Genomic DNA, 24,595 nt, shown 5'->3' with positions numbered 1-24,595 from the left:
AAAGACCTAGAGAACAGCCGACCAGCAGGAAGCACTATCTTGCGATAAGTAGACAGATGACCTGCTGCTAGCAGCCCCTTTCAGAGAGGCTGTGAAAAGGGTACAGAGGAGCTACTGCAGTTCCTACAAGAGGCAGGAGATAAAATATCCTGGAAGAGGGCACAAGTCTGCCAGGTGGAAGTCATCAGCTACTTAGGATATTATAGAAACAGAAACAGAAACAGGTGATGACCTGGTACCCTTGCCCCAAGACTAAAAGGCAACTCGGGTAGTTTCTGGGAGCAACTGGGCTCTGCATGCTTTGGATTCTGGAATTCTCTGTCTTAGCAGAGCCCCTCCACCGCACCCTTGGTGGGTCTGTAATGGACCCCTTGGAGTGAGACACAGAAGCAGCAGCAGCTTTCAACCAGCTTAAAGAAATACTGAGTAGAGTGCCTGCACTGCACCCCCAGACATCACCGGACCTTTTTTCCTGTACACACATGAAAAGAAGGGAGTCAGGCTAGGGGTGCTGACTCAGCAAATGGGACCATGGACTAGGCTGGTGGCATATTTATCCAAACGGCTAGACCCTGTGGCTGCAGGATGGCTGCCCTGCCTCAGGGCATTGGCATCTACTGTACTGCTGGTAAAGGAAGCAGAAAAGCTGACATTGGGGCAGGCTATTACAGTCAGAACCCCCCACCATGTTACTTTCCTACTCAATGGGTCAGCCGCTGGATGACTGGGAAATGGGTGGCCCAATACCAGGCTATGCTGAGAGAAAACTGAGATAAAGTGAGCCAAAGAAACCAGCTTGCAGACCAGTCAGCCAAGCAGGTGGCCCTCCTTGAGAAAGTGAGCCATGGCCCCACTCCTTGGGACAGAAAAGGGCATGCTTTGCCCTCCCATTGCTCCTGGGGCAGCCCAAATACTGCCTGGAGGAGAAGGAGGAAGCACAGAGGGAGGGAGCAACTGAGAATTAAGAGGTATGGATGGTGGCCCAAGATGACAGAATCATAGTCTCTGTATGGGCAACACCTGGCTTAGTTAAACAGGCACATGAGGTGATCCACCTGGGAAGAAAAGGCCCTATAGGTCCTGCTACAGAGGTACGTGGTGGTCCCAAGATTGGCAATGCTAGCTAAACAAGCTTGCAGAATATGCCTGCAATGTGCATAGCACAACCTGAAAGCAAGGGCCCCGAGCCCCGCTGCTGCCTCAGAAGCAGGGTCCTATCCATTTGAACATTTGGAAGTGGATTTCATGGACATTTAGCCTAGTAAAGGCTACAGATCCTTGCTGGTCATAGTCTGCACTTTCTCAGGCTGGGTAGAAGCCTTCCCACTCAGAGAGCTGGCATCTCTTACTGTCAGAGTACCTGGAGCTCCTGGGGCCCTTGGCTGGCACCCCTAGCTGGGCCCTTGGTCTGGTCCTCCTGGCCTTATTGTTTGGCCTCTGTATTAACATCTTGACTTAGTTTAATAGGAATCAGATACAGGCAGTAAGACTACAAGTCATTCACCAGTATCAGAGGATCTCATTAAAAGAATCATAAGGGCTTATGAAGGTGAAGAGGAGGGGATCTAGGAGAAAATAGCAATAATAATAAAAAAAACTTGTGCTGGGTTACAGAGCCCCCAGTAGTCCTGAAATTATCCAAAAAGAGCAGAGATAAGTCCCTGGTCACCCTTGAGCCACCTTCAGGGAGAGACCAGAGAACAGAGATAAACTTCCTTTCATAATCCTTCATAGGGGGAAGACCAACAAACATAGACTTAAGTTCCCTGCCTGAGCTGTGAGTTACTTATCATATTGGGCTAAGAACAGAAATTACAAAAAACAATTAAACTATGTAGCTGCCATCTCTATGCTTTCTCCACCATGAAGGACTATAACCTCCAACTCTGAAATAAACTCTTCCGTCTTTAAACTGATTTTGTCAGGTATTTTGTTTCAGTAATGAAAAGGTACTGGATACACAGTGTCTTTGTGTGTGTGTATGGTGGGGGAGGGGAGAGAGGAGACACATGGAGGTCAGATGACAACTTTCCAGTAGGTCCTTGACTTCTATCACCTTCTGTTTGAGACAAAGTCACTCATTCACTGTTCAGGTCAGAAACTTCTGGGAAATACTCTTGTCTCTACCTTCCATCCCACTGTAGGTGTGTTGGGATTGTTAACACACATCACAGCTTTTACATGGGTGTCTTAAGATCTGAACTCAGGCACTCAGCTTGGCAAGTGCTTTAGCCACTGATTCTGTCAGAATCTCTGTAGCACTGTAACAGAGCTTCATTCCTTTTTTTTTTTTTTTTTTCTTTTTTTTTTCGAGGTAGGGTCTCACTCTGGTCCAGGCTGACCTGGAATTAACTGTGTGGTCTCAGGGTAGCCTCAAATTCACAGTGATCTTCCTACCTCTGCCTCCTAAATGCTTGCAGTAAAGGCATGCACCATGCCAGGGAGGGCTTCATTGTTGTAACTTGCTAGTAATACGATTTGGGGCAGATATATTTATGAACTTGCTGATGAGTAATAAAATGCCTGATTTATGGAGATATGTCAGAGTCTAATAAGTTGTCTCACCAAAATAAAGTGTTGCTTTTTCCCCCCAGATAATTGAACTGTTCTTTATCTGCCACTGACAATGTGCAGCTGCACGCAGGTACAAGCTCCATGGCAACACACACATCAGCATTTTCTTTGTCAGTACCTGGGAAACATCACCGCTTTGGACTTCTACATAGGCATTTTCTGTTAGAAATAGATTAGGTGCTTAACACCATAGGAGATGCTTAAACATGACTAAACTAGCAAGCGGCCTTGCATCATCCAAGCACTCAAAAACAAAAGGTTAGCCTTGGAAACTGACAAGGCAGAAGAAAGGTGTAGATTTCTGCCTGAATGGTGTAAAGCTCCCAGATCATAATGGAGAAAGTCTTATACCCTGAACAGTTTTGCAAAGGATGGCAGAGAATACAAAGAATGTCTAGTCTAATGAAGCAATATAAATAACCTTGATTTATTCATCATATTATATAGTCACAGCTAGTTAATATTATCAATTATACTTCTATTTGCTTATGGACTTGAATGTAAATTTGGTGTAAAAGACATGTAGCTGACAAATATGCTTACCTGGAAGTTTAGAAATAGCACTTTAAAGACTATACTTTCAGTGATTATTTCTGTAGTTGTTATTAGAGAAGTTTCTCTGACTGTGAAGAGTACCAGAAACCACAAGGAGGTGGTGTAGCATTCTCTCCTTAGTGTGAAGCTGAATCCTGATATTATTGCTTTGATGTAACTGCCACTTGTCATTAATGATCATTCCTGCTCTTCTTTGGGGAAGCTGAAGTCTAAGTGGAAAAGAAAAAAGAAAAGAAATAGCAATTTATTTGTGGCTGTTTTTAATTGCTATTCTATTTTCAACATATTTTCTTTGTGGTATTAGGGATTGAAGCAGGCCTCACACATACTAGGCAAGTGCTCAACCACTATACGCCCAACCCCTATTTTCAACTTCTGCTAAGTAAGCCTGTCTGGACATTTTTAATACCAACTATGTTCTATGAACTACTGTGAAAAGTTAGGCCATTTTAAATAAAACAATGTTAAGAAATGTAAGCATTTTATTAATTTATTATTTAACATTGCATAATGGAACATAGATTAAAAATAACTTGGTAAACCAAATGTGATGGCTCAGACTTGTAATCTCAGCATTTGGGTGGCTGAGGCAGGAGGATCAGCATGAGTTCTCTACCAACTTGTGCTACAGAGTGAGTTTCCGGTCAGCTTGTACTATGCAGTGATATCTTGTGTTACAGTAAACAATAGAAACAAAACAATAGTAACTTGGCAAATTCAGGTGAAAGTTTAAAAATATGTAAGGTCCACTTAAGTGGACAATCTTTGAGTACAAGAAAAAACACTACATGAAGAATTTTAAAGGTACAAAGACTGAAGTTTTAAAAAAGTTAAAGTACTCTTGTAAAATAAGTATAATGACATAGTAGGCTACAGTTTTCATGTGAGAGGTAATTGGTGAAAACAATTATCTGTTTGAAGGAAAGAGAAAAAACTATGCTTTCATAAAGCCAAGGAACAGAGAAGAATATATAAAAATATATATACAAAAATACCTATGAGTGGAATATTTTTAGAATTATCTTTGCAGCAGGCAATTAAAACCCAGGAGAGAGCTGAAGAGATGGCTTATCAGTTAAGGTGCTTGCTTGCAAAGTCAAAGTATATATGTTTAATTCCCTAGAACCCATGTGAGCCAGATGCACAAAGTGGCACATGTATCTGGAGTTCCTTTGTAGGGGCTGGAGGACCTGGTGTGTCCATTCCCTCTCTCTCTTACACTCTGCCTGCTACTTTCTTTCTCTCAATAAATAAAAATAAAAATATGTTTAAAAAAACCCATGGAAACATAATTGGTAAAAACATTTATGAGTTTTTTTTTCAAGTAGAAAATCTCATGTGCCTCTACAGAGGTAACAAAGGGAAAGCAGAAGCACAGCACCATGAGGTATACTAGGTCCATTCAATGCTGCAGTATCTGATTCTAGACTTCAAAAGTTCAAGGGAAGAGCTTGCTTGCTGTCTCCCCAGAGTGAGCCCCTTTTCTTCTGTCTTTTTCCTATACCTCTTCATGCCCCACATACCACAGTGAATGGTTTTCCTTTTTTGAACATAAAAGCCTGAGTTTCCCTAACCATAATGTATATTTGCTAAGACTGATCTTCCCTCCACTCCATGTAACTAGCTCTTTTCATCTGTTCTGAAGATATCTTGGACTTCTATGATTCTTACTGAAGAACGTTGTAAATATTTTAACACGACTCTATGGCTTTGCTAAGTGAAATTCTTGGGAAAAAAATACCAAGAAATAAAAAGAAGCCCCCTTATATTAAAGATTCTCCAAGACCAAATGATGGAATTTTATGATTAAAGACTTAAAATGCTGCAGAGCAGAGCCAAACTATTTTGGGTTAATTTTAGTCAATTTGAAAGCCATTCATTCCCAACACCCATGTCAGACCTAACATCCTTGTGAATATCAATACCTTTGGAATTTATTCTCGACAGACAAATTGTGAACTTCCACCACTTGAAAAGCTAAGATTGTCATCAGGTAACATCTGAAGCCTACAACAGTTTTCCCTGTTTTGCTGTAACTTTCCCACCTGATATACTCAACAATGTAAAAAAAAGTGTCTTGAATTATGAGTCTTTTATTGTTCTGGCACTAGAAAAAAATTATTAAACTGCTATCACATTGGAACATGGAATTTGGGATAACCTAGAGCTGTATTCCAAGGCAATGTTCACTCATATTTGGCTCCAGGATAATCTTTTTTTTGTTTGGTTTTCTTTTGGTTTTTCGAGGTAGGGTCTCACTTTAGCTCAGGCTGACCTGGAATTCTCTATGTAGTCTCAGGGTGGCCTTGAACTCATGGTAATCCTCCTACTTCTGCCTCCTGAGTGCTGGGATTAAAGGTGTGCACCACCACACCTGGCCAGAATAATCTCTTATGTCCTTTGAAATAAGAGTTGTGGTTTTCATCAATAGCTTCTTATATTATTATCTCAGCTATATTTTAATAGCTTTTCTGCATAACATATATCAAATATGTAGCAGAATATTATTTGAATTCATAATTATTTAATTATTAATGCTAAAAATAATTTCAAAAAAATCTCAACAGGAGAAGAAACTGTGTCTGCTATGTCTCCTTTCTTTCTTTCTTTTTTTTGTTTTTTCGAGGTAGCATCTCACTCTAGCCCAGGGTGACCTGGGATTCCCTATGGAGTCTCAGGGTGGCCTTGAACTCACAGTGATCCTCCTACCACTGCATTCCAAGTGCTGGGATTAAAGGCATGTACCACCATGCCCAGCCAATGTCTCCCTTCTTTACTGTTATGAGCTAAAAACCTAGTATCCTCTTGGTAGGAATTAGAAGCAAGTTAAGCTCTATTTTGTAGGCCAGTCAGGGTTATAGACCTTAAAATATATACATATATATACATATATATATATATATATATATAGACACACACACACATACACATATATATGAAAGAAAGATAGAAAGAAAGAAAAAGAAATGTTCTGGAAAAACTTGTAGCTATCTCTAAGAATACATAAGTAACTTTGCTTAATAGATATGACTGAGACCATGTTGAGTGCATATTGAGAAACTGCTTCATGCAAAATGTGCTTCTACATTCTAATGACCAAGAACAAGAAGCAATCTCTGCTTTCAGGAAACTACAACTCAAACATGCATGCACACATAATTTTCTGCAAGTGGGAGAATTATTGTTAGGTAATTAAACAGGCATTGACAAGCTTGACAGCTATTAAAAATATATCCTTACCTCATGATTAGCCTTGCTCCTCTTTAAGATTTAAAATTCCAATGAGATGTGATGGCTTATGCCTTTAATTTCAGCACTCAAGGGCTGGAGAGATGGCTTAGTGGTTAAGTGCTTGCCTGTGAAGCCTAAGTACACTGGTTCAAGGCTCAATTCCCCAGGACCCATGTTAGCCAGATGCACAAGGGGCGCACATGTCTGGAGTTCGTTTGCAATGGCTGGAGGCCCTGGAGCACCCATTCTCTCTCTCACTGTCTCTCTCCCTCTCTGCCTCTTTCTCTCTCTGTCTGTCGCTCTCAAATAAATAAATAAAAATAAATCTTTGTTAAAAATAAAATAATTTCAGCATTCAAGAGGCTGAGGTAAGGATGTTGTTTGTGAGTTCAAGACCAGCCTGGGCAAGACTGATTTCCAGGTCAGTCTCACTAGACTGAGATCCTGGCTCAAAAACACATCACTAATAAATAAAAAATTTAAATCTACTTACAGAATTTGACCTACTATACAAACTTCCATGCTTATAATCCTTAATCCTCTAGACTGCTGATTAATTAAGCAAGCGACCCTGAATAAATGGTTAAGATCAACCACAACTTTTCCCTTGTATTACTGGACTTTCTAAGATCCCTTTGGAAAATAATCATTATTGTTAGATTGAGTAAGTACCAAATATATTATCAGAAAATTACTTTAAACCTGATAACTAAAAACTCTAAAATTAATTCATTAATTTCATAAATTATTTCAGATTGTTAAATATTTATCAAATATCATTTGACATATTTCTAAATGATAAATGGTAATGTTCTTGCCAATAAAAATGATAATATGTTCTACTATAACTTTTAGCTTACCCAGACTTCCTAAGTCAACTCTTCATATTTATAAAAATTTCAACTAACTCTTCTTTTCTAAGTTAAGAATGCCCAATTCCCTTCCTTTTATATATGGTACTGCCTTCATTTTTAGTATCTTCAACCTTAGATCCATTACTCCCATTATGTGTTATATATAAACGCCATAGTAGATATAGAAAAAATTATATATAGATATATACAACCCATATCATAATGACTAATAGATTATGACTAATAGTTTCTTTTCCCATGGCTCTGTTAATTATCTATCTCTCCTGAAGAGCTGCCTTCCTATCTATTCAGCCTCATCTATAGCAGATCCTAGGATCAAGCCTCCCAGCAACATGGGACAATGACAATATTTTCCAAATGTACTAAAAGGTGGTAATTAAAAGATTAAAACTTCAGCCTGGTACTAAAAACCTAATGGAAAGCCTATGGCTTGGACAGTCATGAGCCCTAGGGTAGGGGAAAACTATTACTGCTTTCTAGTTAAATGGATATATTTTTCCTACCAAACTGCCTTCTAAATACTTATGTTTATGGCCATATATGAATGGTACTCTGACTTCTGTTCAGAGAAGCTTCTCTTTTCAGACAACAATGACCACTGAGGTGACCTAAAATTCACCAAAGTGCTACAACGTGACAGCAGTGTGTTCAACACTAAGTGAGACATCATCCAAGACTCAGGGACCACTGTGGAAGAGGTGGAAAAAATGTAAGAGGCAAAGGAAGGGGAAGAAAAATTAAAATATTGTCTTCCAGACACAAAATAGCCTTAATATTCATGATCTCATAGTGGCTGACACTAACTACATAAGTCTTGACTAATAGGAGGAAAATAATTAATATCAAAATAGAAAAGAGACAAGTTGGAAAGAAGAAGGGACTCCATGGAGGGAGAATTTAGGAGGGGAAAGGGAGGGTTGTGTGACAGGATTATAGTCATATTACATTGTTTATATTTATGGAAGTTCTCAATAGAAAGTTTTTAAAAAGATTATATCTTCAAGACTGGCTATACTGATTGTGGAGAATTAAAAATGCTATAGGTTCAGAGCCAAATTTATTTCAGGCTATGTTAGCTTTAAAACAAATAGCAATTTATTATCTTTTTCTGTATATGACTTAACATGTCGTGACAAGCCGAGGCACCCTTTGTTCTGCATTGTAGTTCTTCTAGGCATATACCTTGTTAAGCTAGACCTATGCATGAGATCTTGCTTACTTCTTCTGGGGTAAAGTCATTCTTCTGCATATCAGGGCTCACCTTCACTTAGATTTTTATGCTTTTCAAACTCATATGTATGTACATTTCCTTGACAATGGTAGTTCTGTTTTTAACTTGTGCACTTAACTTATAGTCTTAATTTCTTCCAGAATTCAACAGATTCAATTGCAAATGGTTTTAAAACTCTTCCCTGGGCTACCCTTTAATAATCATTTTGATTTTCCTATCCCTATGCCTCTCTGTAGTTCATCTGATAACTTGATTCATTCAGATCACCACCCAATATGCTATGTCATCTATTATGGCAAGTAAGGGTCATAATTTAGACAACACTGTAACAGAGAAAGAAGGAACAAATATATGAGGTGGTCACAATTTGGTAACTACTGCCAGTTTGAAAAAAAAAAAAAGAATACAGTATAATACAGTATGTACCTATGAGCCCAGCTCTTGAAAGGCAGGAGGATCAAAAGTTCTGAGCCATCCTAGGCTATGTTTTGAGATACTATCTCAAATAGATGCAAACAAATAAACAAGCGAAAACAAAATCACAGACTCGTGCAACAATACCAATAAGATGGGTTGCAGTCAGGTAGAATGATATATGTCTGTAGATACAGATACTTACAGGCTGAGTCAGGAGGACCCTGGAGTTAGATGTCAGATTAAAATGTAGTTGTTTATTATTGTTGCTATAGCTGTTTTGCTTGTTTTAAGGCACACTGCAAGTACTACAAAGATAGAGCCTGAACAACACTGAAAGTTCCAGGCCAGCCTCCTTTCCATAACAAGTTCCAGGCCAGCCCAGAATACACAGAAATATCCTGTATCAAAAACCAAAGCAGCTGGGTGTGGTGGCACATACCTTTAATACCAGCACTCGGGAGGCAGAAGTAGGAGGATCACCATGAGTTCTAGGCCATCCTGAGACTCCATAGTGAATTCCAGGTCAGTCTAGGCTAGAGTGAGACCCTACCTCAAAATAAATAAATAAATAAATAAATAAATAAATGACAAAATAATTAAAGAATGTTTTGAGGCTATCTGTATTAGTTAGCTGTGTATCCCTCTGCTCTTCACACTGTGAGTCTTCCATATATCACAAAGGTAACTGAAGTCTGAGTGTACAACTTAGGTGGTAGGTCTATGAGAAATAGCTGTGGTTACCCTATGGCTTCTGCATGGAACTTTTATCACAATCTAGAAAACAAAGATCATACAAAAGAAATTGGCATTGCTTTTCCTGTCAGTGCATGATGACAGTCTTATTTTCTTACTAAATCATTTTATGGTGGAGATCTGTCATCATTATCTAGTAACAATAAGTTATTTATGGGTTATTTTCTATGCTCATCCAAACATCCTATAATAAATCCATGGTATAAGAAAATAATAAAATTATCTTAGCTCTTCAGCTCAGAAATGCATTTCTGTTTTACATTGCACTCTGAGGCATGTTTTGTTTTTTTTCCTCGCACTAGGAAGTCTCCATTTAATTTATTTATTTACATATTTTGGAAAAGGTATGAAAACAATCCTTCTCCAGTTCTCTATAGAGTTCAGAGTAATTTCCCAAGGAGACAGACTATTGATTGATAAGTATATTGTCAATGGCTGGCCACTCTCATCTATTTTATGAGTTCTAAGCCAGGGAAAGACTGTCTTAAAAAGATGTGGATAACATTCCAGAGGAATGATAACCAAAGTTGTCCTCTGGCCTCCATATGCATGTACACATATGTGCATGTACACCTGTATGCATATTTACCTGCACATACATGAACACACATACTCATGCAAAATATATGTACATTTATTTATTGAGCTTCTGTATGTGCCAGCATAGTGTTGGACTGAGGGACATAATGCTGAATACAATGAACACAGCAAACAGGCGTTGTTATCAATGTTACGGACTCTGTCTCTTTATTATCAGTTAAGATATAGACAAAAACCTCTCTAATTGTGCCTAAAACTAAAGTCAGGTGTTTGAGGGGGGCTTGGAAAATTGCTCAGTGGTTAAAGGTACTTGTGTGCAAAGCCCACTGGACTAGATTCAATTAACAAGCCACCAATGAAAGCCAGATACAAAAATATACGCAAGCATATAGCATCCTTTGCAGCAGCAAGAGGCCCCAGAGTGCCCATACACAGGCACCTGCATGAACAAGATTTTTAAAGATATATATTGTGGGCTGGAAAGATGGCTCAGTAGTTGCAAACACTTGTTTGCAAATCCAGCTGGGTCAGGTTCAATTCCCCAGAACCCAAGGAAATCCACATGAATAAAGTGGTGCATACATCTAGAGTTCATTTGCAGTGGCAAGAGGCCCTGGCATGTCTATTATTTGTCTACTTCTCCCTCTCTCTCTCTCTCTCTCTCTCACTCAAATGAGTAAATAAAATATTTGTTAAAAGATATGTTTTAAAAGGAATCCAATATTAGAAAATTATAGGGAGAGAACAGTGAGTGACCCTATGCCCACTGTAAAGGATCCTTACCAGACACTTTCAGACTTATAGCCAGAAAATCAACTGCAAAAGCAAGGTTGAAATCAGTTATTTAGTGTACTGTGAGAGTGGACATAGTTCTTGCTATACATTGTAAAATTGTGACAACCTGGAGGGAAACAGCATCGTTTTGACAATATTGAGGACAGTCCCATGCTTGTTGAAACTTTTTTGCATAAATTAAATAATCATTCTATTTGGGTGTGCAAGTCCTAAGACCTAGTAAGAGGAACATGATTGCAGTGTTTGTAAACACCATGGCACTTACATAATGAGTTACATAATTTGTGTCATCAAATTGAAAGGTTTTGGTTGCCAGTAATTGAAAGAATAGCATACAGAAGCAGGAATGCTTAGCTTACCCAACTTCACTAGCCAGTTATAAAAATAAGGTGATTATTTCAAACTTAGTAAATTCACTTAGTTTGACAAAACAGAATCATGGACCATATTTACAACTTCTGAAAGAATCCATGTGGCAATTGAGATTATAATATGTATGTAAAATTTAAAACAAAATATAGTGAATTGAGCTATACATAATGGCTCACACCTGTAAGTCCAGCACTCTGGAGGCAAAGAAAAGAGGATTGCAAGTTCAAGACCAGTCTAGGGTACATAGTAAGGCTACCTCAAAAATAAACAAAGAGACAAAACCTAAAGAAAAGCAAAGCAAACCATAGTACCTGTTTAGAGCAAAGTGACTAGTAAGGAGCTCATTGTGTTACAAGATCCACTTGGAAAGTATTTTCCAGCAGCTGGTCCTCAGGGTTGAAATGGCCAATTCAAGAAGGTGGGAGGTTGAGTTTCATGAGTGATTCTGATCTGAAACAAACACTTTTGGCAGATTCTGCTTAAGAAATTCTTGAATTATGCTCTCTCCCACTCTCTGCCTATTTCTCTCTCTCTCTCTCTCTCTCTCAAATAAGTAAATAAAATTAAAAAAAAAAAAGAAATTCTTGAATTAAAAGTGAAAATCACATTTTGTTTCTTTTAACTCATTATTTTTAGTTATTCATCTGGTCCAATAAATAATATTTTTAACCCTTTGTAACCAAAGTTGACTTCTCTGGTGTTTTTACCTTCAGCAATAATTTGGTGCTCTGTGCTTTGTATTAAAAAATATTTTCCATATAGTCCTGCCTGGAATATGAAGGTACAGACTAAGTCCTATGCTTTTCAGTGCAAATAGGAAATAATGGTGTCCTCTTGCCATTTTAGAGGTAGCCAATGGTGGGCAAAGCCAAAGAGTATTAGAGTGGAGAACAGCATAGAGTCTAAGTCCTTTATAACATTTTTCCTAGTACTAACCCTATCTTCCGCTGACTGGCCTCTGGTCTCTCCAAATTGTACAGTTATACCTTCCTGTAATGTTTAGGACAGATTTAGTATGGATTTTCTGTTAGATCTGACATCAATGTAGTATAGCATTATTATTCCCATTTTACATAAGAGAAATTTGAAGTTTACTGATGTCAGGAGTGGGAGGTGTCCTCCTCTTATAACTAGGTTGCCTCCCCCTCATTACCTGCCTTATGTGCTCTATCATCTTTGGGACTTCCTTCTGTCAGTCACTTGTACTCTTGAAGTATCAGTCTCTTTTCACTTTAGCATCTGAGTAAATTTCAGTCATGCCTGACTTCCTCTTGACTTGATAACTCTAAGCTATTCTGTTCTTTGTTAATTTTCCAAGAGACTTCAGAAAATGAAGTCTACATTTGCTTTTTCCACCAATGGGTTCTTAATTGAAATCACTCTTTTCAGTTTCTGAGGAGAAAGAGGCATGACAAGTATCCCATGGAGGGGAGGTGGAGATGGATGATAGGGTGCTGAAAGGCTCTACTGTATTCCTGGCTGAATCATGGCTCTTAGTAGGCAGGATCCTTTTGTGTTTGTCATCCATACTTCAGTCTCTCCAGGCTTCTTGCTCCTTACTTCTCTGTAGTAACAGTTGGAGATAGGACAGATCCTTTGGTACTCCATCTTTTCTACCACTCCTGCTTTCCTTGTTCATCTCTTTCCTCCTCTTCTTTAGTGCAAAACAAAGAAAGGCAAGATTTGGGGAGAATTATTAAAGACCTTTGCTCTCCTTATACACTGTAAGTCATAGGACCCATACTTAACCTCTCTACCAATTAAGAGTACCAATTGCTACTAATATTTGTTATGTGCACAAAGAGGAGAAATGAACAAGAGGGCAGGATTTTGGACATTGCTGGATTTCTTGAAGATAATGTCATTCTAATTGTCAGCAGTATGGTCTCTTGCCTTTCTACCAGTCAATGTCATGGATTCCTCATGAGCTTCATATTTTTTTTTTTATGACTCAGCAATGTACTGTTCCTCTTAGCTAGTCCCTTCTTGAAATGTTTTACTTGGTTTTCTGCCATCTAACTTTACTAGGTACTTAGAGTGCCTCAAATCCTACTACTAGCCTTTATTTACCTGTTGTTGCCAAAATAGTACAGTTTTCTTATACGAAAATTTCCTGGACTAGAGAGATGCTTAACAATTAAGTGTGCTTTCTGCATAAGCTTGAGGTTTTGAAGAAGCCTGAGAATGCCTCAGTTCAAATATTCACACCCCATATAAGATGGCTGGCTGTGGCCATTGATGACCTGTAATCCCAGTCCCACAAAGAATCAGAAACCCAAGAATCTTCAGACCCCTGCAAGTTCTGGGATTAGTAAAAGGAGACTGACTCAAAACTGACCAGGTAGGACAGTGATGAAGTGGTTCACCCAATGTCCTACTCCAGCCTTTGCAAGCAACTAAGTGCATATACATGAGCATCCACCACACACACCATCTCTCTGCCTCATACACACACACATGGGCACACACTAATAATAATGATAATAAAAATCTTCCTACAATCTCAGCCTACAGATTTACCTCTGCTTCAGTTCAAGATTAGGGTGTAGATGAAGGCTAACTTTATTATCACCAACTTTCAATTTCCCAGCCAGCCACTAGGTCAGAATTAGCTGTCATTGACAGACCCAATGAGACATAGTAAGAATTTTGTCAGGGCTTCAGAGAACTGAGTTTGGAGGTTCCTGTGGCCTTCTGTGAGCCACATGGGATGTGAGGGGTAGTTGAGTTAGTAGGCAGCCACATTGAATGATGGGTGTTGTCTGGATGATATCTGAATTTTGAGTCTTCTATGTACCCAAACCTAAAGCCAGCTTACAATATAGACTTTCAGAGATAAAACCCAACAAATACTCCCTCTCCCTATTTAATTTTGGCTTTGTGAGGAATATGAGAGACAGAGAAGGGGGGAGGCTTTTAATTTTCTATCCAAGTTTCTTTTTCTAGCTTAAAAAATTACTATTTATTTGAGAAAAAGAGGGAGGGAAGGGGAGAGAGGGGGAGGGGGAGGGAGGGAGGGAGGAAGGGAGGGAGAGAACGGGCATGCCAGGGCATCCAGCCACTGCAAAGAAACTCCAGATGCATGTGCCACCTTGTAGATCTGGCTAATGTGGGTCCTAGGGAATGGAACCTGGGTCCTTTGGCTTTGCAGGTAATTGCCTTACCCGCTAAACCATTTCTCCAAGCCCTGCTAAAGATTTAAAAAGTTAAACTCAATTCTGGAAAGATGCCATTCTGTTTTAAGCTCCCCTTCCTGAGTCAGCAATTTTTGAGACCAGAAGAGTTTAATAATCCTTGAGATCAAAAGAGTTGACAATCCTTGCAACCAAAGCTTCTATTTCTGCATTTGGTCAAAGGTCCCTTGTTGAAGTTACCTTTGCATTGCTGGAACAAAGCACTCAAACAAAAGCATGTGATGGAAGGTAAGGTGTTTATTTTGACTTACAGTTTTAAGGGGAAGCTGTACAATGGCAGGGAACAGCATGGCATGAGCAGAAGCTGGACACACTCGCTGTATAGCAAGCGGTAACAGGAGCAGGGCAGTGAGCTGAGTTCTAGCAAGGGAAAGCTGGCTACAACATCCTTAAGGCCCTCCTCCAACAATGCACCTCCTCTAACAAGGCTCCACCTCCAAAATTACCATCAGCTGGGAAACAAACACTTAAACACATGAATTTATGGGGGACACCTAATTCAAACTACCACAGTCCCTAAATCTTCCTTTTAGGTTTGTTCTGGAAACTGTCATGTTTATATTTCAGCTCCATTTCAAAGTCATGTTATGGTGCATAAATGAACTTGATTCTCTCCAAGAAAGATCTGAAAAGAGAGCTGTTTAGCTTTCTTGTACTATATGTCACATCACCTTTATTTTCAGAAGTACCTCAACTTCAGGAATATGCATGACATAATATGGAGCTAGATCATTAGAAGGAATAGTTTAGTGTTCTGGAACCACGAAGTGACTTTCCAGCTGCTGTTAACTAGGAGCCAAGGCGTTCACTACACCAGGTGGCTTTGAACCTCAGCTTGGCTCATTACTGTGTGAACTGTTAAAGTACCAGCTGTTGCTCTTCGTCTGGAAGCCTTCCTCTTCAGAAGATGCTTGAGTTGGCTGACCACCAGGGGACGCACTTTTACAGTAGTAGGCCCAGAAAGACCATGGTGCATCTGATTCTTTTCCGAAGTCTGACTATTAATTAGATGTTAGTGCTCCAGAGCTGAAAGCATTCTCTGTTTAACTGGTTCCTGGGAATTCTGGCAGCCTTACTAAAAACTACACGATAAATTTAAACAGTTAAGTCCTCTGAGCTCATTTGGTCACTGATTTGTAGTTGGTGGACAAGTGCTATATTGTGGAGATAATTGTGACAATCCAATGAAGGCAGCTCTTGACTAACTTTTTTTTTACTGCAGCACGGATTCTTAGCTAAGGAAAAGGTTTTAGATAAGAAGAATAAGGCCCCAGTGATAAGAAATTATGTCCGGGTGTGGTGGCGCACACCTTTAATCCCAGCACTCGGGAGGCAGAGGTAGGAGGATCGCCGTGAGTTCGAGGCCACCCTGAGACTCCACAGTGAATTCCAGGTCAGCCTGAGTCAGAGTGAGACCCTACCTCGAAAAAACAAAACAAAAAAAAAAAAAAGAAAGAAAGAAAGGAAGAAAGAAAGGAAGAAAAGAAGGAAAGAAAGAAAGAAAGAAAGAAAGAAAGAAAGAAAGAAAGAAAGAAAGAAAGAAAGAAAGAAAGAAATTATTTGCTAAAATAAGGGAAATATACATGAGGGCTAGAATTACTATGATGTCTGATATGGTGCCTTCAGCATTAAGGATGAGAGGGCATCCAAGGACAAGCCACCTCTCCTCAAGTGGGGTTACATTAAATAAGTTACAGAATATTCAAATCAAGGGGGAAGAATTCCAAACCAACCAGCGTTCTCAAATAATGTAAAATTACTTTGTTTCAAGCAAATGAGGCAGATAAAATAACTCCACCTATCCAAGGCCAACAGTGGGTACTTTTCAGGCGAGAAAGGGAAGGAAGGTGGAGATTACCTATTAACTCACCAGTCAAATCTTGGATTCCCCCCCCCCTTTTTTTTTTTAAGCTGGGAATGCCCTGGTTATGTAAGAGTAGGATGCATACCTGGGAAGTGTCTTTTCCCTTCAGGTCTTTGGAGAAATATGTTATCTCTGTCATCAGACAGTCGGTCACGTCTTTAGATAGTGCATCCTAAGAGAAAGGAGAAAGTAGTTATGGAAATGGGAGAATTTTTCCAGAACAAACTCATTTAATGCCGTGGTGGGATCAGAACACACTACGTAAACAATGGTATTTGCTGTGTGTCAAACACAGGGTATTCCTGTCCTGACCCTCTGCAGGCTCGGTCATCCTAGACTGCTGGAGGGTGGGAGGGCCTGGCGGCCCTCGGACAGCATCCGCACTCACGCGGCTCCGCAGCAGTCCCGGGATAGGCCCACTGCCAGAGGGGCCAACGCCCCCGGCCCAGGCAGGGAGGGTGTGGGCCGCCCGCGCCCCGCCCCCGCCCGGAGCACGTGACGCGCGGCCCCGCCTCCCTGCGAGGAGCCCGCCTCCCGCCGCTCCGCAGCGCCAGCTGGGCAGACGGGCGGGCGGGGAGCGCGCGCGGGCGGGCGGCGTCGGCGCAGCACCGCGGCCGTCAGGCTCCGCGCGCTGACAACTTTCCCCGAGCCCCGCGGGCGCGGCCGGGCAGCTCCGGGCCGCCGCGCAGCCGCCTCATGTCCCGCAAGGCGAGCGAGGACGTGGAGTACACGCTGCGCAGCCTGAGCAGCCTGATGGGCGAGCGGCGCCGCCGGCAGCCCGAGCCGGGCGCGGCGGGCGGGGAGCGCAGCCTGCTGGCCGCCGAGTCGGCCGCCAGCCTGCAGGGCTCCGAGCTGGAGCGCGCGGCGCGGCGGCAGTTCCAGCGCGACGAGACGCCCGCCTTCGTGTACGCGGCCGCCGCCTTCTCGGCGCTGGGCGGCTTCCTGTTCGGCTACGACACCGGCGTGGTGTCGGGGGCCATGCTGCTGCTCAAGCGGCAGCTGCGGCTGGACGCGCTGTGGCAGGAGCTGCTGGTGTCGGGCGCCGTGGGGGCGGCCGCGCTCGCCGCGCTGGCCGGAGGGGCCCTCAACGGCGTGCTGGGCCGCCGCTGCGCCATCCTGCTGGCCAGCGCCCTGTGCACCGCGGGCTCGGCCGTGCTGGCCGCCGCGGGCCGCAAGGAGACGCTGCTGGCCGGACGCCTGGTCGTGGGGCTTGGCATCGGTGAGTTCGCGGCGCCCCGGCCCGGCTCGGCGTCCTCGCGCGCCCAGCGTCGGCGCCCTCCTGTCCCGCGCGGTCCCTCCCTGCACCGCCCGCCGCGGGGATGGGTGTGAGGGATGCGCCCCTGCTCCCGATTCCCACGTGGCATCCTCGGCGTCCACGGATCGCTCATCCGCCGAGCAGCCTCTGAGCGCTGGCTGAGAGCCAGCTGTCACCAGCTCTTCCCTGAGCCGCCTGGCCTGGGCCGGCCTCCCAAGCTGAGGTGGACTCTTACCTTCCCGCTTTCTTCCTCCACTGCTCGCTCCTTTTCTTTCTAGGCTCCTTGACCCACAGCCACTGGTTGTTAAGAATACGATAATTTAGAGTTGAGGAATTTTTGAACTCTTAAAACTATGTGCTCCGTTTCATTTCTTTAGTAGTCGACTATCTTTACATCCTTAGATAGAATATTATTTTCTCCCTGCTCTGAGTTTTGCATTGCCTTTCCACATTCACACTTTTCCCAAACGAATTCTCTGCTTTCTCTGTTGTAACTTTTCCTTTGGACCAGAATTATCCATTCTTAGTGTTTTGCTCCTGCTCTTTCCAGTTGGGGGGGGCCCAATTATCTATTTGTCATATTCATTTCCTAAATTCATTTAGGAGCTATTCCATGGGTAAATGTTCAGTAACACAGATAATTGGACTTTAAAAACGAAGAGACTGAGGTTTACTGGACGTTGATTTTTTAAATATTTTTTTATTTTTTGGTCCTGGTTGCTGAGCAGGGAGGTACCATAGGTTCTTGGCAGAGAATTTGGAATGTGCTCAGTATTATTAGAAAGCACTTTTGAAGGAAAGTGTGTCTGTGCCTTAAGTCTTTAGCTTTCACTGGCAATTTTTCTGAGACACACTACTGATGCTTTTTTTTTTACTGTATCCTTACATGATTCAGTTTTCCATTCCCTTGGGGTGCTGTTGAAGTATTTCTTCTCTGTGGCTGTGCTTGATGAAAGCACTTCAAGCCGGGGGCTGTGCTGAGCTGGACACGCACCTGCTTGTTTGATGTAGCTGCCTTTCACCCTTTTAAGTAGGTTAGGAGGAGGCAAATGTTAGTTATTCATCTCTGCCTGTAGGAGCCATGAACCTAGCATCCAGCTAGCTCATTGCCGTTTATCCCAAATTATAGACCTTCCTCTTAACGCTACAAGCAACCTTCTCAGTATAACGTGGCTTTGGAAATAAAGCACCAAATGTCAAACCAATGAACCAGCCATCTAACCAACAAAAAAGCAGCTGGTATTAAATCTCTTTGTATAGAACCAGCAGGTGCCTTAAGGACCCTTCAACAAATAACATGCTGTAGGACCAGGATTGGATCTCTTTCTTAGCAACCTCTGCTTCAGGCAGGTGCTCCTCCCCTCCCTTTTCCCTACAGAAGTCAAATTTTAGGTATCAAGATCCAGTTGGTCATTTTGAATCTTCTTTGTGATTTTGAGACTGGTGCTTTGCAGAGGTGTCTCAATGGTGCTTCTGACTGCTGGATGAAAATCGAAGCATTATGTTGACTCTTATCTGACAGTTTTGAGCCCTTGTCAAACCACTGACATATGTAGTGTGCAGAACTATGAGTAGCTATACATCTTTCAGCTTAGCAAGGTGGGGCTAAAGTCAGACAATATTTGCTCTGCAACTTGGGTGAGGCTTAGGTATAACTGATGGACTTAGAGGGTACAAAGGAAGGTTCAATGGAAGGAAGCCTGAGAGGTGCTTTTTTGGAAATAGTATCCTGACAGGTGAGGAGCTTGTGAGCTGTGAAGATTGAAAAATGTAAAAAAGGACCTTCTAAGCAAGGCATTGAATTCAAAGGAAGGCATGGGATGTGCTCCAGGAACAAGATGGATGCAGCAAAAATAAGATTGGACACAGGTTTGCAGAGACTGGAGGCTTTGAGAAGGCCTCACTAGATGTTCTGTCCGGGATCATGAGCAGAATGCAAGCCCAGTTTGGGACATAGTACTGATTCAGTCCAGGGTGGCCCATTGCTCCTTTGGAAGATACACTCCTCAAAATAGAAACCCTGATGGAGAATTTCTTGGGAGTCCTCTTCTTTTGAAGATGAGCGATGGTATAAGATTACACACTGCTTTGAACTCATGATCCAAGAAAAGGCAGGAAAACACTGAAGTTAGGATTTGTGTTAAGCCTGTTGTATACACAAAGTCCTTCAGAACTCACATCACCAGACTTCCAAGAGTTATTTTTAGCTGCAAGGAAATGGATTCAGCTTTACTGTTTAGGACATCAATCAAATATAGGCTAATTTCATAAGCTTTTTTAAAAAAGTAGTTAATTTTTGTATGTGGTCAGTATTTTTTTTTTGTCATTTGAATACTTAATAAATGTTGAGCAGTGCCATTTCTGGACAAGTTTGCCATGATAGCTTCTTTCCTCCACAGATTTACCCTGAGGAAATATAAGGCTCATGGGGACAGAGATTTTAATTTTGTTCACTGATGTATCCCTGGGACATAGGATAAACATGTTTAATACTTGATTAAGTAGTGAGCAGAAATGTTACTTAAAAAATAAAAAGTAAGGGCTGGAGAGATGGCTTAGCTGTTAAGATGTTTGCCTGCAAAGCCAGAGGATCCTAGTTTGACTCTCTAGGAACCATGTAAGCCACAGGGGGTGCATGCATCTGGAGCTCCTTTGCAGTGGCTGGAGTCCTGGCATGCCCATCCTCCCTCCCTCCCTCTCTTCCTCTTTCTCTCAATTAAATAAAACAACCAAAGCACACACACACAAACATAAGCCAGGCATGGTGGTGCAGGCCTTTACTCCCAGCACTTGGGAGGCAGAGGTAAGAGGATCACCGTGAGTTCATGATCATCCTGGGACTACAGAATGAATGCCGGGTTAGCCTGGGATAAACCAAAATAATACAAAACAAACAAAAAAACCCATTGCTCCATTGTACCAATTTAAATTCAAGTTGACAGGCCAGGTTTGGTGGTGCACACCTTTAATCCCAGCACTCAGGATGCAGAGGTAGGATTGCTGTGAGTTTGAGACCACCCTGAAACTACACTAGAGCCTGGGCTAGAGTGAGACCCTACCTCAAAAAACCAAAAAAAAAAAAAAAAAAAATTGTCCTTTTCAAAACTAAATTGTGTATATTATCAATATTTGAAAGTCCAGATGAAGTAATGTCTTAGTTGTAATATTTTAATGAAATAATTCATTTATTCCACAAATGCTAATGAAGTTCCCATTATTGTCTGTCAGATTTGGGGTGGACAGTAATTAGATCCCATCCTGGAGACTTTCCTGCCCTAGTGGAGCAGAAAGACACATCAACAAGCAGGGTTTGAAAAACAGTAGGGCTTCTCCAAACTGCAGAGAAAACAAAAGTGGGCCATTGATTGTTCTGGGGATGTGTGTAAATAGGACACAGAGAGGCCTTGCTGAAAGGGTGTTTAAGGTAGAGTTTGAAGGATAAGTCTTTTCAGGGGGTGAGGCAGGAGCTGGGGAAGTGCATATTTACTACATTGTGTCCTGGGCACAGTGAATACTCTCCATATCTTATCTCAGTCTTCTTACCTCAGAGAAACCAGGTGTCCTCCTGCTGGATGTTGAAGAGTTGACAACAGTTTCATGAAAATGTTACAGCTACAAAATCAGGAATCCATAAAAATCTTAAGAGTCTTATACCATTTTTTCTCTTGCCACCTTATTGGGCAGTTGAGGAGTTAACATTAAATGTGATAGTACAGAAAAATCAGAAGTGTTTTAAGCTTAGGAGAGTGACAGGCAGTGATGGGATCTTCTGTTTGGGGATGTCAGCTGGAGAAAGCTTACTTAGAGGCTGTGTCTATGCAGCTACAGCCTGTCAGCGTTCCCTGGCTCCTCCTGTGATGCTGTAACTATACAACATCGCTGAATCTTTCCCCCTTGCCTTTCTGCTTTTAAGCTCTTCTATCTCCAAACTCCCTTGCCTCTTGGAAATTTCTTTGTGTTAGAAATCCTTTGGAGAGTGGGTAAAGCACAGCCTGGGGCTGTGTCTTACACCAGAAGAGCTATTGGTCCTTTCAGTAGAAATTTTGGAAAAATAATACGAAGCAGTACCGTGTAGTTGGTCATGTGTGTTCAGTGAGTCATGAAGACCAGCAGGATAAATGCGAGGTATCTGTGTTTGTTTGGTTTTAGGGAATCTGTTTCTTTGATGAGTTACAGCAGAGTGGTTTACCGATTGACTTGTGAGTAGAGCATGGTTTTAGTTCTTTTTTTTTTTGTTTTTCTTTTTTCCTGTTTCACCTCCTTTGGCCCTGAGACCAGACTTTCCTTATTGTCCTTCCCTGTTACCATCACCAACTGAACTTTCTAAACTTGAAGACTTAGGTTTGAAACAGGGCACATAGTTTCAGTCCCTGAATTATATTCCAGTAGAGTAATCCAATCAAGAGCAGCTTCTGGAAAAAGAGGTTTATTTTGGCTTACAGGCTTGAGGGGAAGCTCCACGATGGCAAGGGAAAACGATGTCATGAGCAGAGAGTGGACATCACCCCCTGGCTAACGTAAGGTGGACAACAGCAACAGGAGGGTGTGCCAAACACTGGCATGGGGAAACTGGCTGTAAAGCCCATAAGCCCGCCCCCAACAATACACTCCCTCCAGGAGGCATTAATTCCCAAATCTCCATCATTTGAGAACCTAGCATTCAGAACACTTAAGTTTGTGGGAATCAAACCACCCTACATGCACACACAATTGTCCAGAAAGGACAGATTATAAGAACATGGTGGTGTCACTCTTGGCAGATGTATACACAGGTGTATCGCATGTAGCTGAGCCGTGTACTGGTGTTGGCCTTCACTGCTCATGATGACAGGTACCTTGGTACCTGTGTAGGGAAAACAAAGATACTTATAATCTAATATATACCAATGTTCAAATTTTTACTGAGAACTAACATGTTAGTTTACATAGCTAATCTTAGATTTACATCTGCTTCTCTATCAGCCTCAGTTTCAATACCCCTGCTACTGGAATATTATATACAACTTCCTATTACAATTTGCAACTTTTATAGCCTATTAGGTGACAATTCTAGAAATGCTGCATTTTTTTCCCAGTAGCCCTTTAAATTCCTACTCACTGTAAAACTTGGTTTGATTAAAAAGTTAAAAAAATGCCATACTAGGGGACTGGAGAGAGGGCTCAGCAGTTAAGACCCTTATCTGCAAAACCTAAGGACCTGGGTTTGATGCCCCAGTACCCAAGTAAAGCCAGATGCACAAGGTGGCGCATGTGTCTGGAGTTCCTTTGCAGTGGCCATAGGCCCTGGTGAGCTCATTCTTTCTATTTGCTTCTTTCACTCTCTTTCTTAAATAAATAATACGTGTTTTTAAAGTCATATAATATTAAGCTGTTAATAATGAATTTCCTTTAAGGTAAACATAGCGAACACAAGTAGCTGGATTTTAAGATAAACAACTAATGTAAATTTGAGGGAAGAGGATGGCAAAATTTGTTTTTTCTACCTTTTCCCTGAATTTCTTCCTGTTTTGTTTTTTTAAAGGACTTCTATATTGAATTTGTTTTTCCTACTGTTTTGAAAGGGATGTGTAAGATAAAGCTCCTTTTGAGTTCTTTTCTTTCCTTATTGTATGCTTGTCAACAGTCTTGCTCCTTCCCTGTTTTATCTGCTTATATAGGGATTGACATTTGCAATTACCTTTTGGATTTTGACCTGTTTGCACAGTAGTACTGCAGTACCTTCCTCCAGTGAATAAGGTGATTGCTACCAAGATATATTAAACTCTTAGGAGACTTTTGTAGGAAATGTTGGCTCTCTATGTTCATCTCTGTGTCCCTTTTCTGTATAACAAACTCGGGTAGCACAAAGTCAAACAACTTCATACCTGTGCCTTTGCTTAGAGCACCTCTAAGTGACATAGAACCTGGTTTAAAAAAAAAAAAAACAACTCCAATGGCAAACAGCCATTGTTATTTCTGTACTAAAACACGAGATCGTCTTTTTCATTCTCTCTACTTGGCCCCTGTATAGATCCTTCCTTTCTACACATTTTAAAATTTTTTCTTTTTTTCTTTTTGAGAACTATTAGCAATAAATAATAGCTACACTTCTAGTAGTAGTAGAAATAAAATAGTAAAATGGTCCTTGCCCAGAGAAGCATCGGTATTTAAACCCTCAAATTTTTCCACATTTAAAGTTCATCTTTCCTGGGTGTGTCTGTATGTGGGATGAGGCTGGGGGCCAGACACACTTTTCATTAACTATTCTACTATTTGGAATAGTGTGGTCTGCAATATGAGTCCTAAACCACCTTCCAGGAGTTTTCTTTCATGGCAAGGCTATGCTATGTGAAGGTGTGTCACCAGTGACTGGTAGTACTATCATTTTTGTTCATCTGATTTCAGTTTCTCTGTACTGAGGCAATACAGTCACTTTTCATGGCCAAAGGTGGACTGGCACCAGTTTGGCTGCCAGCATATCAGAAATGATAATTTGATGAATGTTTACACTTCTAAACCCTTCCAAATACACATTCTCACTGTCTATTCTACTTAGTGATACAGTGTAATGGTGTGACTTATTTTAAAATGAAAGTACTTAGGCATTAAAAGTGAAGTTACTTCCTCTTGGTCACAGAGGTGCTGGTGGTATCTACGAGGACTGGCTTCAAATGTGTGCATCGGTTACTTTTTTCATTACTGCCATCTGATGCACTCATAAGAAGCAACCTCAGAGAAGAAGGATTTGTTTGGAGGGCACAGGCCATCACAGTGGTAACGGTATGGAGGTGGGAGCATGAACTTGCCTGCTTTTGTCTGGGTAGATGGGTCCGAGAGCTGCCAAGAAGTAGGTAAAGCTATAAAGCCACAAGGTCAGGGTGATAGTTAATTTTGTCAACTTGATGGGATTGAGAATCACAATAAAGACATTTCTGGGCTTGTCTGTGACAGAGTTTCCAG

The 24,595-nt window shown here is 41.5% G+C and overlaps 1 protein-coding gene and 1 non-coding gene across 2 annotated transcripts in view; both read left to right on the top strand.

Annotated features, from left to right (window-relative positions):
• The first annotated feature begins 3,142 nt into the window (after positions 1-3,142).
• Positions 3,143-3,347, top strand: LOC123461765. Its single transcript, XR_006637836.1, has one exon. It is a non-coding gene; the product is annotated as a small nucleolar RNA U3 (small nucleolar RNA).
• A 13,750-nt stretch (positions 3,348-17,097) lies between these two features.
• The window catches only part of Slc2a13 (solute carrier family 2 member 13), a 379,307-nt gene continuing 371,809 nt past the window's right edge, over positions 17,098-24,595 (top strand). Inside the window, exon 1 of the mRNA XM_004662155.2 lies at positions 17,098-17,620. Within this exon, the coding sequence (XP_004662212.2) occupies positions 17,098-17,620 (523 nt within the window). The remainder of the gene's footprint in view (positions 17,621-24,595) is intronic.

Source organism: Jaculus jaculus, chromosome 6 (genome assembly GCF_020740685.1).
Source record: "Jaculus jaculus isolate mJacJac1 chromosome 6, mJacJac1.mat.Y.cur, whole genome shotgun sequence".
Taxonomy (NCBI): Eukaryota; Metazoa; Chordata; class Mammalia; order Rodentia; family Dipodidae; genus Jaculus; species Jaculus jaculus.
This window is presented reverse-complemented; position numbering and strand designations above follow the sequence as displayed.